Source organism: Papio anubis, chromosome 16, assembly GCF_008728515.1.
Source record: "Papio anubis isolate 15944 chromosome 16, Panubis1.0, whole genome shotgun sequence".
Classification (NCBI taxonomy): Eukaryota; Metazoa; Chordata; class Mammalia; order Primates; family Cercopithecidae; genus Papio; species Papio anubis.
Genome location: NC_044991.1, coordinates 76,078,189 through 76,098,943, shown reverse-complemented (window position 1 = coordinate 76,098,943; position 20,755 = coordinate 76,078,189). Strand labels below are relative to the sequence as shown.

The following is a 20,755-nucleotide window of genomic DNA, read 5'->3' as shown; positions in this document are numbered from 1 at the left end:
CCACTCCAAGCCAGCCTCGTGAGGCTGGTCACACTGACTCTTGTCCCCATATATTACTGGGGCACTTTCAGCTCCTTCCTCTTCTCTCCTTCCAGCTGACCCTCTCAACTGCTCCCAGTAGAACCTATCTCTGGCCTGTCAAATCTTGAGATGGCCAACCTCTTGGCTTTCCTTTTTCCTCATTTTCCAGGGTAGATCCATTAGCAGGGCTATTATCAGATGACACGCAATCAACAGCCTGGATGCTCTCTGACCTTTAGTCTTAACTTGTGGCAAAATCCCAAACTTAGATTGTACTAGTGTTCCCTTTTCACCTGTCTCCGCCTAAGCAGACCTCTGACAACAGGGCAGGTTGGCAGGCCTACAGAGCCCCAGTTACCCATCACGAATGAAACCTGAAATGCCACCCAGTAATTTGGTCACCTCTCACTCTCCACGATGGCTACTGCACATTTCTCCACCCTCAACGGCCCATCTCTCCCCTCCCAATCATCACTGTTCCGCTGCCATCCTCTTTACTCACATCCAATGGAGTGGCCTCCTACTTCACTCAGAAATTAGAAGTGGGCACAAGGAGACTCCCTCAGCTTGCTGTTAGCAAACCTACAATCTGACCTACTTCTGGCCTGCTCTCTGCTCTCTCCTGCTATAAGGGAGTGGGTGTCCAACCCCTCCACCTCTGTCATATCCCATCCTTATCTGCCTTCTCAGGAACTTCACACTATCCATAATATCTAGAACCTGATTGAACAGTGATGATCCCTTCTTACCACACTAGGCCACCACCATCATCCTAGACCAAGCAACCGTTATCTCCCACCTGGGCCATCAAAATGGTCTTGTAACTGGTCTCAATGCTTCAGCAATTATCCTCCCTTCCACCCTACAGCTTTTCTTAACAGCAGCCAGAAGGATGCCCTCAAAATGTAATTCAGATCACATCACTCCTTTGCTCAAAATGCTCCAGTAGCTTTCCATCCCACTCCACGTAAAATTTAAACTCTAAATCTTGGCCTCCAAACGTCTACGTGATCTGGCCCCTGCTATACCTCTGCTCTCGCCTTCTACCACCCTGGCCCTGGCCTACTTGCTCGAACACACCAAGCACATTTCTGTCCCAGGGCCTTTGCAGGAGCTATTCCTGCTCCTGGGAATGCCCTCCCTCCCCCTAGACATCTCCATGGCTCACCACCTCACTTTCTTCAGATCCCTGCTCCGATGTCCTCTTCACGAGACTTCCTCACCACCTAATACTGCCACCCCCTTGTCGCCCTGTATCTCCTTACCTGCTTTTTCTCTCACTTTACTCTGATGGATCTTTCTAGTCTTTTTTCATAGTATTTATCACCCTTGACATACTATGTATCCGTTCATTCCCATCTTAAAAAGAGGCAGCATCCACCCAGCTGGGTGAGTCAGCAATCGGGGAGTCAAGCTTATCAATCCTCTTTCCCATGCTCTTACTCGCTCCATCACAAGGTTTTGTTGGCTTCATCTTCTAACCAGGTTGGAAATTCATTTTCTTTGCTCTACTTCTATTGTCACCACTAGTCCAGGCCACAAATATCTCTCAACTAAACAATGGTAACTGCCTGCAATGGTTTGAATGTCCCCACTAAAACTCTGCTGCAAATTAATTGCCACTGTGATGGTATAAGAGTGGAGCCTTTAAGAAGTGATTAGGTTACAAGGGCTCTGCCCTCATGAGTGGACTAATATGTTACTGCACGAGTGGGCTTCTGATAAAAGGATGAGTTCAAGCCCCATTTCCTCTCTCGCCTTCCGCCATAGGATGACCCTAGCTAGATGCTAGTGCCATGCTCTCGGACTGTGAGCCAAATAAACTTCTGTTCTTTATAAATCGCCCAGTGAGTAGCATTCTATTACAGCAGCACAAAATTGACTAAGATGGTCTCTTCATTGGTTCCTTGGCAATCCCTCTGGTCTTCCCCTAAGATGTTCTGAACACAGTGGTCCAAATGATCGTTCCAAAATAACACACCTGGTCATCCTAACACCTGCTTTCTGGTTTAAAACTCTTCAGTGTCAGCCGGGCACGGTGGCTCATGCCTGTAATCCCAGCACTTTGGGAGGCCGAGGCGGGCGAATCACGAGGTCAGGAGATGGAGACCATCCTGGTTAACATGGTGACACCCTATCTCTACTAAAAATATAAAAAATTACCTGGGCGTGGTGGCGGGCGCCTGTAGTCCCAGCTACTCAGGAGGCTGAGGCACGAGAATGGTGTGAACCCGGAAGGCAGAGCTTGCAGTGAGCCAAGATCGCACCACTGCACTCCAGCTTGGGCGACAAAGCGAGACTCCATCTCAAAAAATTAATTAATTAATTAATTAATTATAAAAATAAAACTCCTCCGTGTCATCTCACTGCTACTGACCTAAAAAATCAAACTCCTAGCCATGACCTCCAGGCCTCGCATGTTGGGGTCTTGGCCTACATCTCTCACTCCATCTCCACTCTCTGCTCAAGTAATGTTCCAACCACACACTGGCCTCTTTCAGTGTCCCCAACAGCTGTGTTCCTCTCTGCCATAGAGCCTTCACTCAGGCTGTTCCCTCTGCTGAAATGCCTCCCACCCCCAACTACTTAATTCTCAATGACTGATGAGTGAGACTTCCTCAGGGAAGTCTTCCCTCACCCCTCTGTTAACTGCCCTTGCAGAACCAGGTATCTCTCCTTCAGTACTTCTTGGGTTGTTATTATGACCCAGAGGGCGTATCCTCTGAATAACGCCCATCTCCCCCATTCAACTGCGAACTCCTTCAGAACAGGGTCCTTGTTTGTTTTGATCCCTCTACATTATGACATCAGGGGTGATATCCAAATAAATATCTTCAGAATAAATGTTGGGCCTGGTTTAGTCAACAGGCAAAAGGACTATATTCAGAACAACAAATATACACTGACCACTCCCTAGGACGGAAGGAAAACTTAAGAATTTTGTGTCCTAGCACAACAAGGCTGTTCTCACAAAGGTATAAAACTAATAAAATATCAAGCCAGAAGGCTTATTTACACCCAAGACCCTAAACAGAAATGAGCTTCCCACTGGAAGGTTTCAGAAATGAATCAGCAAATGCAAAACTATTTTTTCTAGGATAACCTTGCTCGAAAGAAAGTCAAGTATTTTCCTGGCAGGCCCCCTAAGCCTGGTGAAACTGGCGAGAGCTAAACACAGCTCTGAGCTATTTATATAGGACACTCCATGTTCTTGCTGATTAAGTACACATTTTCACAAGTTCACTGTTTTTCATGAAGAATGGTCTTACTGTTTTCCCTAGCACTGCTTGCAGACTCTCCCCTGAGATTTACAAGTACAGGATAGAGCTCTAAATTCATTCTATCCAACCACTGCTTCTCTCATGCTGGAGACTTGCAAAAAGGTCTATAAACCAACTAATAGGGGAAGCAGAGAAAGGCAAGCATTCAATTCCTTTTCCTTTAAAGATTGCAACACTGGCTGGGCACAGTGGCTCACGCCTGTAATCCCAGCACTTTGGGAGGCTGAGGCGGGCGGATCACAAGGTCAGGAGATGGAAACCATCCTGGCTAACACAGTGAAACCCCGTCTCTACTAAAAATACAAAAAATCAGCCGGGTGTTGTGGCGGGCACCTGTGGTCCCAGTTACTCAGGAGGCTGAGGCAGGAGAATGGTGTGAACTCGGGAGGCGGAGCTTGCAGTGAGCCAAGATCTTGCCACTGCACTCCAGCCTGGGTGACAGAGCAAAACTCTGTCTCAAAAAAATTAAATTAAATTAAATTTGAAAAGATTGCAACACCAATGCCTCTGAATTTCAGCAGGTCATCTATTAGGTGCCAGGTACTGTGCCAGTTACTTACTGAACAGTTCATTTAACCTTTGCAATAATTCTGTGACGAAAGTATTATTATCTTTACCACCCTGGAAAACTGCTGCCCAAAGAGGGATCACTGGACTATCAATAAGCAAATCAAAGTTTCAAACTCTCAATCAACTCTCTGCCAATCCTACATACAAATGCTTTTAAATAATCAACAACAATCCAGTTTTTTGATGCCGCTTCTAGACAGATAACCTCTTCCTGAAGAATCCACAGTGGTTTCCAACAAAAAGTAATCTTCCACGGTCCTGAGTACTGTTATTTCGCAAAATTTTTATGATACACAGCACTTGTAAACAAAATGTGTAATCAAAACACTAGAATTTGCTAAAATTAAAGGCTTTTTTCTTCATTTCAATTTAAAGTCTTATTATGTCAATTTATTTATTTATTTATTATTATTTTTTTTTTGAGACGGAGTCTTGCTCTGTTGCCCAGGCTGGAGTGCAGTGGTGCCATCTCGGCTCACTGCAACCTCCACCTCCCGGGTTCAAGTGATTTTCCTGCCTCAACCTCCCGAGTAGCTGGGATTACAGGTGCGCGCCACCACGCCCAGCTAATTTTTGTATTTTTAGTAGAGATGGGGTTTTGCCATTTTGGTCAGGCTGGTCTTGAACTCCTGGCCTCACGTGATCCGCCCGCCTCAACCTCCCAAAGTGCTGGGATTACAGGTGTGAGCCACCGTGCCTGGCCATGTTATGTCAATTTAGAGATTTTTTTTATTTTTCAAATTTCACAGTAATCCTCATGATGAGAATGGTTTTTCTGAATACACAGATGTCCATATGATAAATGCCCATTTGTATGTTTTATACACATCCATATACAACTAAGATTTAGGAATATACTTCCTTAACTGGATCCCTTAACAATATTTAAAGTTAAAGTCTTTTCTACCTTTAAATAAACAAACAACGCCCAGGAGCCACTCCTTCCTCCTCTTTACAACACAACCAAACTCTGGGAGAGCTGTCTATGCTCACCATCTGTTTCCTCACCTCCCAGGCCTCGACCCATGCCAGTCTGGTTTTCACCTCCATCACAGCACCAAAACAGCTTAAGTTAAGGTCACCAATGACCCATCTGCATCCTAAATCCCATATATTAAACGGAGGAGCAAATCTAAGAATGGATGTTATGATCTATGTGAAGCTACATCATGTGCTGCAGCTACGTTTCCCCACCAGCTGTGTGGATACGGGCAAGCTGCTCTCTTCCTTAGCCTTGGTCTCCCATTGCCTGCTGTACCCAAAGAAATGAATCACAATCCAGAATTAATAACAGGTCACAACTCCAGAATTAATAAGAGGGAGTTTACTGCTGATGAAGAGAGATCATCAATTAGAAAAACTGATTAACTCCAGCCTAGGCAACAGAGAAACCCCATCTCTACTAAAAATAGAAAAATTAGCCGGGTGGGTGGTGTGTCCCTGTAGTCCTAGCTACTTGGGAGGCTGCAATGGGAGGATCACCTGAGCCAGGGATGGAGAGGTTGCAGTGAGTTGAGATCGCACCCCACCACTGCACCCCAGCCTGGGTCAGAGAGCAAGATCCTGTCTCAAAAAAAAAAAAAAAAAAAAAAAAGAAAGAAAAGAAAAACTGAATAACTCAAATGAAGCTTATGTGAAATCAGCTCTTTACTCTCATTTCCTTCTTTCCATTAGCCCCTAATTAAAGTAAACCGAGCATATATGCAGTAAAAACCTGAAGAAAAGAGCTGTTATCTTTTTGACTCAAAGCTTTCAAATATATCTCAAAATTCAGCTATAGAACATACGGTCTCTTTCCTGAAACTCCACTGCGGTATACTGATTGTTTTAAAGATTCCATGAGTATTTTATACATAAGAACTTTCATAAGGAGAAGCAAGAAAACATGGTAGTTAACAGTTAAGATCTTGGACTATGGAGCCAGATTGCCTGTGTTTATACCCTGGTTCCATCACTTACTGAGTTACCCTGGCCAACTTAACTTCTCTGGGGCTCAGTGGGAATGATGATAATATGAGAACTAAATTGCATGAAAAGCCCATGTTACTGTCTCTGGAACTCAGAAATGCTTAGTACATAGTAGATATCACACAGATATAATATGACATGTGATCTTTAAAAGTCACTCAATTTCATATGAAAATATGTATGTTTACTATTCTTTTTACATGTTCTTGATAATGGCGGAAAATAATGACAACTAGTAATTATAGAGCACTTAGCCATTACTTAGCACTTTTGTGTGAGGGTCTCACTCTGTTGCCTTGGCTGGAGTGCAATGGCATGATCTCAGCTTACTGCAACCTCCACCTCCTAGGCTCAAGTCATCCTCCCACCTCAGCCTCCCAAGTAGCTGGGACTACAGGCATGCACTACCACACCCAGGTAACTTTTGTATTTTTTTAAGATGGGGTTTTGCCATGTTGCACAGGCTGGTCTCAAACTCCTGGGCTCAAGCAATCTGCCCACCTTGGCCTCCTAAAGTGCTGGAATTACAGGCATGAGCCACAGTGCCCAGTCACAGATACATTTTTCCATATCGAATTCTAAAACAGATTATCGTATTAAGCCTCCAAACTTCATATAGTTTAAGAGCAGAAATATAACTTAAAGAGACATCATGGGAGAAGATGAGTCTTAAATAAGACAATTATAAAAGGGAGGTTTAAGAATGTAATTATATTCTCCAACAGAGGGCTGAAAGGTTGAAGATTATTAATATATATCAAAGTTTCATTAACAAGGTAAAGAGCAACAGTGTCCCTGGGGCGATGAACACTCTCACAGGCTCTTTTGATTTCTCCAGATAAAGGTTGGAAGGACACTATCCCCTAATTGGACAGTCCCTATCTATGCTTTTGGTATATAGTGCAGATGAATCATTGAGATTACTCCAAATCTGTTCCATCACGATTATCACAATTTTTACAAGGAACAACCCCTGTCTTCATTGAGTTTAGTAAGTTAATACCCCAACACAGCCTTTCAATCATGTAATTACATTCTTATTTATTGCATCTACAAACCAAATAGAGCAATAAGTCATTCCTGAACGAGGAACCAAGGTAAAGAACATCAAACCAGAGTACTTACAGCTTCTGTGGTTTGTCACAGCTTAAAATAGTAATAAAAAACAAATAGTAATAGCAGCAAGCATTTACTGAGCACCTACTACATGCCAAGTTTTCTGTACATGTCAATTAACTTAATCTTTACAATAATCCTATGAGGAAGGTATAAGATTAAATAACTTGTCCAATATCACAAAGGTAGCAAGTGGAAGGCAGGAGGTTTAAACACAGAAGTCTAGAGTCCCAAAGAATACACTCCTAGCTAACATCTACACTATACAGCCCCTGCAGCCCTGATCCCCTCCCCCAGTATGCTACAGTTGGCGGAATCATATCACAGAAGCTGTTTCCTGTAAATGCTCTTTATCATCCAAGCATTTCAACTTTGAGCCGTCATTTACAGTTCCTCTTATCACAATTAACAACAATCTACATATGGTAATCTCTAAAATACCACATAGCTGCTCCTTATACACTGGCTTGTTTCAGCTATTTTTCCAAATTTCTCTTTCTTTTTTTTTTTTTGAGACAGAGTCTCGCTTTGTCGCCCAGGCTGGAGTGCAGTGGCGCAATCTTGGCTCACTGCAAGCTCCGCCTCCTGGGTTCACGCCATTCTCCTGCCTCAGCCTCCCAAGGAGCTGCGACTACAGGTGCCCGCCACCACGCCCAGCTAATTTTTTTTGTATTTTTAGTAGAGACGGGGTTTCACCGTGTTAGCCAGGATGGTTTCGACCTCCTGACCTTGTGATCTGTCCGCCTCGGCCTCCCAAAGTGCTGGGATTACAGGCATGAGCCACCGCACCCGGCCCCAAATTTTTCTTCAATGGGACTACTGGACACAAGACTGGGCCTTGAGAGGCAGAGTGAAATAGCACCAGGCATTATGCTATGTGTTCTACTCTAAGTAAAAGCAGTCATTTCTATTTAACAGCAATGACACACAATTACTCTCTTTAAAAAGATGGTCACTTAACATTATGCATCGGTTCCCTTATGATAGTTCCTATTATGCCGTCGGCACAACCCCAATTTGTGATTCATATAACCTGTAGTCAAATTACTCCCTATCTAGGCCATTTCTTACAATTCACTCCTAAAAACTGAAAACATGCATTCCACAACTTGCATCAGCAAAATTTGAACTTCTGAACAAAGATACGATCTGAAAATATCTACTAAATTCTCAGCGTTAACGGCCCTTTATGATCCAGGTGACATTTTTATAAGTAGGTTCCAATAATGTGATGCACACTTTGGTAAAAATTTTATGTTAAGAAGTTTTCTGAAGAGAAAATAAAAACTATTCTGCCAAATAACTATTTTGAAACCTCCACAATATTGAGAGGATAGAGTCCAGGCAGATTTCAACGTGGAGTTATAAATACCAGGCTCTTGCCTAACTAACAAACTGCTTTGCAGTGCTTATCCCACATTGCTGATAAAACAATACCCAACAGTTAGCCTTGGTTATTGTAATAGAAAAGCTTTAAAAATCTAAATCTCAGTAAATTCCTTCCACTGATCCTGAATTTCATGGACTAGCAACTGTTTCCAGATTATCTAGACTGCCACCTCTGCATCAATAGTTGGCCCCTGAGGGAATTTCAGGCCCCTCTGAGAATCTGATGAAAGCAAGGGACCTTCTTCCCAGGGAAGTGCAAAGTTCACCAGCCTATTTCTAAATGCCAAAAGAACACTACTCTATACTTTGTAGCAACTGAAGGGAGAAAGGTGATAACAATCTCAAACTCTGTGACTAAAAATCAAACTTTCCATTTGCTCAATTTGTTAGGAAAAACAGGTCTTCACAGATTCCAAACCAAAGCCGTTGGGGCAGTGAATTAGTTGAAGACAGCTCTGGTCAAATGTATGGATTCTCCCACCAAGAACTCTCTTCTGAAACTCCACATGGTGGATAGTTCTTGCCTTTCAGTACTCAGCTCAAATGTCACCCTCTCGGAAAAGATTACTTTCCTGACCACCCTATGGAAAGCAGTCCTCGAGCCCTCTTTATCACATCTTGCTCTTTTATTTTCACAATAGTATTTATTAGTATTCCAAAATACCTCATCTATTGTTTTATTTAATTATTTTGTCTCCTCTTTTCGAGTATAAGCTCCATAGGGGTAAGGACCATGTCCGTCTTGTTCCCCACTGAATTCTCAGTACCTGGTACGCAGTGGGCACTCGATAAATATTTGTTAAACGATTAAAACTGAAAAATAGGACAGTGATTTTGGTATCAATTACCAAGCCTTTATGAGTTAGAATTCTCTTTCCATAATCCGAGGGTCCATTCAATTAGCAAATATTTATTGAGCACCTACTGTGCGCCGGGGATACAGCAATGAATAAGTCAGACAAGTATCTTTGCTCTAAAGGCCTTGTATTTTAGTGGACTGCTAGGAATAGGCAGATGTCTTGCTCACTACAATGACTGGGAGATCCAGAACACCCTCTACAATCCTTTCTTGAGGGAAAGAGCTATGGGAGATCCCCAAACGAAAGGAAAACATTCTCCAACGGGCACTTCTAAAACAAGAATCAGGGGTTTCCCTAAACCAATTGGACGGCTCTTCCTACACGCTCTGTTCACCTAGGGAAACCCCAATTAGCAGAGCTCAGGTAACGAAAAAACTTGGGGCAAGGGCTACTGCTTCTAGGACTTGGAGGTGGTGAGGGGAGGAACCAGGAAACAGGGCGACAAGGAATCGTGGCAAAAGTCCTGAGTTGGAACCCTGAGGAACAAGCTCTGGTTGTCACCAACTTGCTAGGTGACCTTGGGCCAGTCCCGAGCTGCCCAGGCAACACTTCCCCTAGGGGTATAATGAGGAGGCCAGGAGGGTGGAATTCGGGATCGGGGGGAAAGCGGAGGCCAGGAGGCCGGGCCAAGGCCGAGTAGGCTAGGGCAACGGCCGGCGTGCTGAGGCCAGCGCGGGGCCGGGCGGGAGGGGCTCACCCACCGAGCGCCACCTGGCAGGCCCTGCGCAGCTGGGAGTGCTGGGGCCGCTTCACCTCCTTGTCGGCTAGGATCTTCTCCAGGGCCCGGGACACGAACATGCTCTTGGTCTGGCTCTCCTGCATGGCCCCGGCCCGGCGGGGGCTGACAGCCCCGGGGGCGGGCGGCGTGAGCGAGATGGCGAGCTAGGCTGCGGGCCCGGCGTCCCGGCCGGCACCGGCCGCGTCAGTCCCCGCCGCCCCGTCAGGAAGCGACACCTCGGCCCCACGGCGCCGCCATGTTGGAGCGCGTCACGTGACCACGTGACTGGAGAGGCCGCTACGGCCGCCTAGCGTCCGTCGGCCCCGTGACCCCCAGCGGGGCGGAGCCTACGGCTGGGGGCGGAGCGGAGTCAGGTGGGCGAGAGACAGAAAGCGAGGGTGGAGGGAAGAAGAGAAGGTGGGAAGGGGAGCGGGCATGGGCGAAGGGTATAGGGGACGTGGGGGCTAAAGAAAGGTGAAAGGGAGGAGAGGTGGTGATGGAGATGAGAGGAGAGAAGCGCAGGGTAACAGGAGGTGAAGGGGAGCACGAGAATGGAGATGACGCGGTAAGAGAGGAGATGAGGAGGAGGAAAGGAAGGGGAACGAGAGGACTGGCAAAAAAGAGAACGGTGACAAGGAGAAGGGGTAAGAGGAGAAGGCGAGTAGGAAAGAAGAGGTGAGGGAGCGAGGACTGGAAGCTAGTGAATGAATGAGAGGTGATCGGGAGTAAGAGGCGTCAGGAGGAAGGAGAAAGGAGATGAGAAGGCGGCGGCGGGGGAGTGGAAGAGGCCCGGCGCGGCGGCTCAGGCCTCTAATCCCAGCGCTTCCGGAGGCCAAGGCGGGAGCATCGCTTGAGCCCAGGTGTTCGAGACCAGCCTGGGCAACATAGGGAGACCCTTTCCCTACAAAATAAAAAGTAAAACAGCCGGGACTGGTGGCACTGCTTGTGGTCCCAGCTACTCGGGAGGCTGAGGTGGGAGGATCACTTGAGCCTCGGAGGTTGAGGCCGCAGTGATCTGTGATGGTACCACTGCACTCCAGCCTGGGCCACAGAAGGGGACCCTGTCTCAAAAAAAAAAAAAAAGAAAAAAGAAAAAAAAGGAGGTGAGGTAGTTATGGAGATGAGGTGATGTGGGAAGAGGTGAGAGGGAGGCACAAAGGTAAAAGAAAAAGTGAGGAGAAAGACCGGAGGGAGAGGGGAAGTGAAAAAGAAAGAGGTGGAAATGAGAGGAGGTGAAAGTAGTAGAAAGGGTGAAGGAAGAGGAGGTAGGAAGGGGAGCTGTCAGAGGAAGAGCAGAAAAGAAGGAAAAAGATGAGAGGAACAGAAGTTAGGAAAAGAGGAAAGAGATGGAAAAAGGAATGGTGTAGGAAGGAGGTGAAGGGGAAGGAGGTGAGGAAGAATGGAAAGAACATGCTGGGAGAAGAGGAAATGGAAGGGGTGGAGGGAGAGGGGAGGTGAAAGGAAGACAGAGAGGGAGAGAGAGAAGGTGTGTTTATGTCTATTCTCCACAAGCAGGGTTTCACCACAGCCCCTAGCAAGATACACACATCCATATGACCCACCTGTCACAGCAGCAGTGACCTTGCAGTTCAGTGAACTTCTGTTTATTGAATGTCGCGGCTGTGCATGGTGCCACCAGGAAGCACTGACTTCCCTCTGGAGTTTATTGTATTATAAACCTGTGAACCCTCACAGTGCAGTGAACTGGACCTGGGCTTTGGGAGTCAGGGGAAGAAACCCAGATGGCCAGTGTCAGACAGCCTGCAAATGGGCGTTGGAGGACGGATACTCTGGCCCCAAGGCAGCTTCCACTCCATCCCACAACAATGATGCTATCACAGCAACCATTAGTGGTATCCCCTAGACCCCTTCGCCTGCCTCCCCCAAGGGCAGCCATGGGCTTATGCAAAGACAATTGTCTTTCTTGGAAACTTCAGAGGCAGAGACATCCCAGGCAGGCATGCTCCAGTGCTCAGGTCTCAGCTCAGATGTCTGTGGGAAGCTTTCCCTGACCTGTCTCAAGTAGCCCCCTCTCTCCCTAGCTGATGTTTTCCACAGCACTTTCTGAGCTTTTGTACGTGTTGACTATTGCTTGTCTCACTAAAGCACGGTTGCAGAAGGGCAGGCTGTATCCCCAGGGCCTGGTCCACAGTCACGTTGAATGTTTCATGGCCTTAAATTCTGTAAGTTCCACTGCTTGTAATGCGATTTCGCAGTCACTCCCAGCAAGAGGTAGAGTTTGTTTCTCCACCAGCCTAAACCTGGACTAGCCTTGTGACTGGTCTTGACCAATAGAATGTGACACAAAAGAGGCTGCACAAGTTCCAGAGCATCAACAGCCCTGGCTCACTTCTTCCTTTGCTGCCTGGGAATGCTGCATGACACTCAGAAGCAGCCCCGGGCAGATCAGTGGCTCATGCCTGTAATTCCAACACTGGGAGGCTGAGGTGGGAGGACTACTTGAGCCCAGAAGTTCGAGACCAGCCTGGACAACATGTCAAGACCCTGATGCTACAAAAAATTTAAAAAATTAGCCAGGAGTGGTGATGCCTGCCTGTACTCCCAGCTACTTGGAGGGCTGACGTGGGAAGATTGCTTGAGCTCAGGAGGTGGAGACTGTAGTGAGCCGTGACTGTACCTCTGCTTTCCAGCCTGGGAGACAGAGCAAGACCCTGTCTCAAACAACAACATTAACAACAAAATGGTGGCAGCCCCAGAAGAAAGAGCACATGGATAGGGAACCCAGTCATTCCAACTCTCCCAGCTGACCCACCAGCTGAATACAGCATCACGAGTGACTAGTGAGACCAGCAGAAAAACTGCCCAGCCGACCCACAGAATAGCAGAAAACAATAAATTGTTACTTTATGCCAATACATTTTGGGGTCTTGCTTGTTACACAGCAATAGATCACTGAGACACACCTCAATCCTTGTGTGTTGAATGAATGAATGAATGAAATTCTCGAAAGAGTACAGTGCAGTCTGCTGAGTCACACATTTTGAGCCCATCCCACCCGCCCCCCCACCACACACACACAGCAAGGCCAGACTATGTCACTGCCCTGCTGAAAATCCAACAGAGGCTCCCTATTGCCCTTGGAATTGAGTCCAAGTTCAGTATCACACTGTGGCCAACAAGGTGTGATAGGGACCCAGCCATTTTCTCTGACCTCATCTCCTTCCTCCTTTTCTTCAGGACTCTGGCCACTCTGGGCTCCTTTTTGTTCCCATCAAAGGCTTGACTTACATGTTTCTGTCCCTCTTAATCAGTGCTTCTCAGTGAAGGCAGTACCACCCCCAGGGGCATTTTGAAATTTTGTTGGGGGGATATTTTTGTTGTCGTAATAGAGGAAGCAGGAATACTAGATCACATCCTGCAGAGAGCTGAGCAATCCTATCTAACAAACAATTCAATGTATGCCACGTGGCCGGACATGCCTGGAGATGAAAAACTTATTGATAACGATCTGAGCCTAGAATCTAAATCTGCTTTACATATAACGTGTTTCTTTTCTGTAGGTTTTGTTGTTGTTGTTTTTTGTTGTTGTTGTTTTGTTTTGTTTGAGATGGAGTCTCGCACTGTCGCCTAAGCTGAAGGGCAGTGGCATGATCTCCACTCACTGCAACCTCTGCCTCCCAGGCTCAAGCGATTCTCCTGCTTCAGCCTCCTGAATAGCTGGGATTACAGGCACCTGCCACCACGCCTGGCTAATTTTTTTTGTATTTTTAGTACAGACGAGGTTTCACTATGTTGGCCAAGCTGGTCTTGAACTCCTGACCTTGTGATCCACCCACCTTGGCCCCCCAAAGTGCTGGGATTACAGGCGTGAGCCACCGTGCCCGGCCCTTGTATAGATTTAATATCACCACATTTTCCAGAAATGTAAATAATTGCAATTCAAGGGAAATATATATATGTGTGTGCGTGTGTGTGTGTGTGTATGTGTGTATATATATGTGTGTGTGTATATATATATATTTGTATTTTGAGACAAGGTTTCACTCCTCACCCAGGCTGGAGTGCAGTGGTGTGATCATAGCTCACTGCAGCCTTGACCTCCTGGGCTCATGTGATCCTCTCACCTCAGTCTCCTGGGTAGCTAGGATTACAGGAGCATGCAACACCATGCCCAGCTAATTTGAAAAAATATTTTTGTAGAGATGGGGGTCTCCCTATGTTGTCCCTGCTGGTCTGGAACTGCTGGCTCAAGCGATCCTCCCACCTTTGCCTCCCAAAGTGCCGAGATTACAGATGTGTGCCACCATGCCTGGCTAATTTTACAATTTTTTTTTGAGACAGTCTCACTCTGTTGCCCAGGCTGGAGTGCAGTGGCGTGATCATGGCTCACTGCAGCCTCCACCTCTTGGGCTCAAATGATCCTCCAAATTCAGCCTCCAGAGTAGCTGGGACTACAGGTGTGTGCCACTGTACCTCATTGTTAAATTTCTGTGGAGGTAGGGTCTCCCTGTATTGCCCAGGTTGGTCTCAAACTCCTGGTCTCAGTCAATCCTCCTACCTCCACCTTCCAAAGTGCTGGGATTACAGGAGTAAGCCACCACACCTGGCCAGAAAAATGTATTTTGTCTGGAACTGTATCAAATATCATTTACCACTTTAAAGCCACATTACTGTCATTTACACCAGCTATGGTATCTGATTTGCTGCTAGGGCACCCCGATCAGCCTGCAAATATAGCTGTGGCAATTCCAGGGGATCCCACTTTTAGGTTCCAGCATTCGCCTGCTTCATTACACCTTCTAGTGTAATTGTATCTGAGTATTTATCTATTGAAATAAAATTTGCAAATTATACATTGCATGCCTTTTGTTTCACCTTCGTAGTCTTATTAAAACTGTGTGTAGGAAGATTTTATTATCTTTGAATTTCATTTCAGAATAGCTAAAAAAGGCCTTGCAGTTATAAAAGGGGGAGTGTAGTATCTGCTAGGGTTGGAAAGCACCGATGGCTGCCCCCTTCCCACCACTCTGTTCTCAGCTCGATGTCACCCACAAGGTCACCAGCCTCCCAGTTTTATCCCTCCTGCCTCCACCACCTGCTTCCATATCATCTTTTGTTAGTTGCACTGAACTGAATTTGAAATGATGATGTTTATTTATCTGTATATTAGTTATCTGTTGCTGCGTGACAAATGACCTGACACTTAGTAGCTTAAAAGCAAATGTTTCTTATCTCTGTTCCTGTGGGTCAGGAATTTGGGAGCAGCACCGGTGTTTCTGGATCAGGCTCTGTCATGAGATTGCTAGTGAGCTGTCATCTGGGGCTGCAGTCAGATGAGGCTGAACTGGGGCTGGGGGATCAACTTCCAAAGAGGCTCCCTCTGATGGGACAGAGGCTTCAGTTCCACTCCTCTCGGTAGAGCTGCTTGCATGTGGTCATGCTGTGGTATCTCCTGTTTCCCAGAGTGAGTGACCCAAGAGAAAATGAGAGAAAGGGAGGGAGAGGGAGGAAAAGGGAAAGAGACTGAAGGCAGGAGAAGATTTTTTTTTTTTTTTTAAGATAGAGTCTTGCTCTGTTGCCCAGGCTGGAGTGCAGTGGCGCAATCTCAGCTCACTGCAACCTCCGCCTCCCAGGTTCAAGTGATTCTTCTGCCTCAGCCTCCCAACTAGCTGGGACTATAGGCTCGCACCACCACGCCCAGCTAATTTTTGCATTTTTAGTAAAGATGGGGTTTCACCATGTTGGCCAGGATGATCTCAATCTCTTGACCTCGTGATCCACCCACCTCAGCCTCCCAAAGTGCTGGGATTACAGGCATGAACGACCACACCCTGCCAGCAGAAGCAATTTTTTTTTTTTTTTTTTTTAAGATGGACTCTTGCTCTGTAGCCCAGGCTGGAGTGCAGTGGCGCGATCTCGGCTCACTGCAAGCTCCACCTCCCGTGTTCACGCCATTCTCCTGCCTCAGCCTCCCAAGTAGCTGGGACTACAGGTGCCCGCCACCATACCAGGCTGACTTTTTGTATTTTTAATAGAGACAGGGTTTCACCGTGTTAGCCAGGATGGTCTCGATATCCTGACCTCGTGATCCACCCGCCTCGGCCTCCCAAAGTGCTGGGATTACAGGCATGAGCCACCGCGCCCGGCCAAGCAGAAGCAATTTTTATGACCAATTCCAAAGTGGCCCACCATGTAGTCTGACCAAGAGTGCTGTTTTGGCGACTCAAATACCGTGGTAGGTATAAATACAGGCGATGTGGTCTTAAAATTGTGAACAGTATTTGGTAACGTTCCAGACAAAATGCAATTTTCCTTTACACATAGTTGTGTGAGAAGTGAGTGGCTAAGTCCAGCCCACACTCAAGGGGAAAATTTTTAGGCTCCATCTTTAAAGAAAAAGTTGGGTTTCCACAATGTGTTTGCTCACTTATCATCTTGTCTTCCACAGGCAGAATGTGAATTCCATTAAGGCAGAGACATTGTCTTTTTCATAGCTCTATGCCCAGAACACATTGTAGGTGCTTTATAACTATTCATGGACTGAATGAATGAATGACTGAATGGATGGAAGTGGCTTGAGTAGGGTTAATAGGATTTAATATTCAATCAGCAGTTATTTGGAGCACCACTTGTTTCTATATGGTAGGTACAGTAATGGTCTTTAAAGATGCCACAGTTGCAGGCAAAACATCCCTATTCCAGCAAGAAAGATGAAGGGGCAGTGTCAGGATCCATTTTCCTCTTCTTCCTTAAAAATAGAAACGTTGGCTGGGACCGGTGACTCATGCCTGTAATCCCAGCACTTTGGGAGGCCGAGGCGGGTCAATCACCTGAGGTCAGGAGTTTGAGACCAGCCTGGCCAACATGGTGATACCCCATCTCTACTAAAAATACAAAAAATTAGCCAGACGTGGTGGCTCATGCCTGTAGTCCCAGCTACTTGGGAGGCTGAGGCAGGAGAATCGCTTGAACCCAGGAAGCAGAGGTTGCAGTGAGCTGACATTGCATCACTGGACTCTAGCCTGTGTGACAGAGTGAGACTCCATCTCAAAAAAAAAAAAAAGAACTGGAGAAAATTAAGAGAGGAGCCAACTGGGTCAACGTGATCAGGCGTTGTCAGGGTCCCTCCTCTCCTGTGGCCACTGTCTGGCAGTCTTGAGGTAGATCAGTGGAACTGTTTTCCGAGCACTGGTCACAACCACCATAGCAACCCAGCTCATCAGGGCAGGATCTGGTTGAAATAGGATGCAGTGAAAAAGCGGAAACCAGCACATGGCAAAGAAAGTGACCTCTAGTTGCTCTCACTGCTCGTTAGCACAAAGATACTCCCATCAGCACCCTGACAGTTTACAAATGCCATGGTAACAGCCAGGAAGTTACTTTATATGGTTCCAGAAACTCCTCACCCCTTTTCCAGAAAGTTCTAGATAACCTGCCTCTTAATTAGCATATAACTAAAAGTGGATATAAATACAGCTGCTAACAACCCCTATGCCACCACTCTGGGCACATTGCCCAGGGGTTAGCCCTGCTCTGCAAGGAGCAGTACCCTTGCTGTTGCCGTACACTGCTGCTTCAATAAAAGTTGCTGTCTAATACCACTGACTTACCCTTGAATTATCTCCTGGGTAAAGCCAAGAACCCTCCCAGGTTAAGCCCCAATTTTGGAGCTCACTTGCCTTGCATCAGTCTGGGTTGGCTCTCCCATACAGAGCTCTTGGTTGAACACAGCAGAGACAGACCCAGGCAGAGATTTCTAGTAGCCTCCTTCAGCATTATTCTTTCTTTCCTCTTTAGCAACGTAACTCTTATTTTTAGTCGAGGACCTAACTGCTCAGCTAAAGACTACCCATTCCTGCCTTCCTTGTACCTAAGTGTGGTCTTGTGATTAAGTTCTAGCTATGATATATAAGCAAAGGATTAGGAGGGACTTCCAAGTGGTCTCCTAAATAGGGAGGGGCATGTTTTTCTTTACCCTTTCCTCTTCTCTCTTGGCCAGAATGTGAACACAATGGCTGGAGCTTGGGCAGCTATTTTAGACTCTGAGGCAATGTGCTGCGTGGAGCCAGAGCACCAAGACACAAGGATACTAGGTCTCTGAAGACCTGGTGGGACCTGGACTGCTGACCTCTGTACGTTTTTCACAAAGATAAAATCAACTATCTTGTTTAAGCCACAGTTGTTTGGGAGTTTTCTGTTGCATGCAAACAAATCCAATCAATACATGAACCCTTGCTAACTTCAGCTGCAAAAGTGCTTTCCTGGAATGGTGATGGGTCTTTTTCAAAATGAATCAGAAGACTGGAGAATCAGGCTCAGAAAACAGGTGGAAAATGAGGGATGTGAAGGGTTCAGAAATTGCACCAAAGAAGATTCTGGAAAGGATGCGGTTGCAGTCTTGGCTGAATGCTGAATCCTCACTCTTGGCCTTGCCTCAGGGGCTGCCACTGGAAACAAGATGCTAGTCAGATGTCACCACCACTCCTTTCAGAACAAGTCTAAACCTCCTGGTCTTTTGTATTGCTTACTCCAGATTCAAAGTCCTGAGCCAACACATCTGACCAGTTGAGTGAAGGTCACAAACCTGCACCCCAGCTGCTGGCTGGAGCAGGCACTCAGCTCTTCTGATTAGCATTCTACCCTCTTCTCTGAGTCAGCAGGAGACTGTGGAATCATTAGGTCAGACCCTTCATGGGCCTTCTATCCATAGAAGTGGTCTTACTCCTTGTTTTGATTATCTACTGCTGTATGACCATCTACTCCTTAGTGGCTTAAAACAACAGTTGATGATTGCTCACTATGCTCTGGGTTGACTAGGATCAGCTGGCTGGCTCTTCTGCCTCATGTGGTCTTAACTAAATCTGAGGTCATCAGTGGGGGCTCAACTGTGCTGGAATGTCTGCAATGGTTCACTCACATGTCTGGGACCTTGAGGGGGACAGCCGAAATAGTGGGATAGCTGGGATACCTGGACCTCTCCATGTGTAGACTGAGGGCCTCTTCCTATGCGGTTTCTTTAGCAGGGTGGTCAGATCTCTTACGCTGTGACTCACGGTTCCAAAAAGTGACAAAACAGAAGCCACCAGGATTTTTTTTTTTTGAGACAGGGTTTCACTCTACCACCCAGGCTGGAGTGCCGTGGTGCCATCATGGCTCACTACACCCTTGATCTCCTGGGCTCAAGCAGTCTTCCCACTTCAATCTCCTCAGTAGCTGGGACTTCAGGAATGTGCCACCACTCTGGCTAATTTTTTTAAAAAGTCTTCATAGAGATGGGGTCTCACTGTGTTCCCCAGGCTGGTTTCAAAGTCCTGGGCTCAAGGGATCCGCCTGGCTTGGTCTCCCAATGTACTGAGATTAAAGATGTGAGCCACTGTGCCCTACCGGGCCTTCTTTAGGCTTTGACTTGGAGTGGCACAGCGTCCCTTCTACTTCATTCTGTTGGTTAAATCAAGTTGCTAGGGCAGCCCAGAATACACACTTGAGGAGCTACACAAGGCCGTGAAATACTAAGGGACATGGTTGGCTGGTGGTGGTTGGTTGGGGGAGCATCGACAGCAGCTTCCACCTTGCTCTTTCCCAGGCCCCCTGCAGTTTCCTGGAACTGCTCGCAAATGAAGTCCCATTCACTTGGCCTCACAGGAGAAAGTGTGGTGCAGTGGTGGAGTGCAGACTGCAGGCACAAATGTCCAGGTTTGAATTCTGGCTTTGCCTCCTTGCTGGCTGTGTCACTCTGGGCAAGGTACTCGACTTCTCCTGTCTTAGTTTCCCTATCAGTCAGGTGGGGATAATAATAGTGCCTGTGTCATGGATTTCTATGTGAGGATCATATGAGTCAATGTATATACAGCACCTGGAATATTACCCAATGCATTGTAGATGCTCTGTGCTTGTTCTCATTCAAAGGGCCAGTGTGTTACTCGATCAACAGATGCCCGTTAGGCGAAACACTCACTGAAGTCCAGGAAGGGACACAAAAGAGAAGACAGAGTCTCCAGGGTCTTATGGTTTATTATTATGGAAAGGCGGAAAACAAGACAAAGATGAAAGGATGCAAGAAACAACATACCATGGATATAGGCAAATCCACAGACACCGAGAGTAGATTCATGGTTGTCAGGTGTTAGGAGGAGGGGAAAAAGAGGAGTGAATGCTCGTGGCTACTGGCTTTCATTTGTGGGATGATGAAAATGTTCCCAAATTAGATTGTGGTGATGGTTGCCACAACTCTGAATATACTGAAGGCCATTGAATTGTACACTTTAAATGGGTGAATTCTATGGTATGTAAAGTGTATCTTGATAAAGCTGTTTAGGAAAAGAAGATACAGCCAGGCATGGTGGCTTATGCCTGCAGTCCCAGCTACTTGGGGGACTTAGGCGGGAGAATTGGTTGAGCACAGAAGTTCAAGACCATCCTGGGCAACACAGCAAAGCTCCATCTCAAAAAAGAAAGAAGCCAGGTGTGGTGGTTCATGTCTGTAATCCCAGCACTTTGGGAGGCCAAGGTAGGCAGATCACTTGAGGACAGAAGTTGGAGACCAGCCTGGCCAACATGGCAAAACCCCGTCTCTACTAAAAATACAAAAATTAGTGGGGTGTGGTGGCGCATGCCTGTAATTCCAGCTACTCAGGAGGCTGAGACAGGAGAATCACTTGAACCTGGGAGGTGGAGGTTGCAGTGAGCCAAGATCACACCACTGCACTCCAGCTTGGGTGACAGAGTGAGACTGTCTCAACAAAAAAAGAAGGAGAGGGAGAGAGAGAGGGGAAGAGAAAAGGAGAAAAGAAAGAAAGAAAGAAAGAAAGAAAGAAGAAAAGAAAGAAAAAGAGAGAGAGGAAGGAAGTAGAGAAAGAAAGAAGAAGGAAAGA

General features: G+C 46.5%; 1 protein-coding gene across 2 annotated transcripts in view; it reads right to left on the bottom strand.

Annotated features, from left to right (window-relative positions):
- ARFGEF2 (ADP ribosylation factor guanine nucleotide exchange factor 2) overlaps positions 1-10,206 on the bottom strand; it is a 113,221-nt gene extending 103,015 nt beyond the window's left edge. Inside the window, exon 1 of one of the 2 annotated variants that reach the window (XM_003904638.5) lies at positions 9,907-10,206. In XM_003904638.5, coding sequence (XP_003904687.1) covers positions 9,907-10,027 — 121 coding nt within the window. In that variant the 5' untranslated portion in view covers positions 10,028-10,206. The remainder of the gene's footprint in view (positions 1-9,906) is intronic. The other variant, XM_009215954.4, reaches the window with a different exon arrangement.
- Between the last annotated feature and the right edge of the window lie 10,549 nt (positions 10,207-20,755).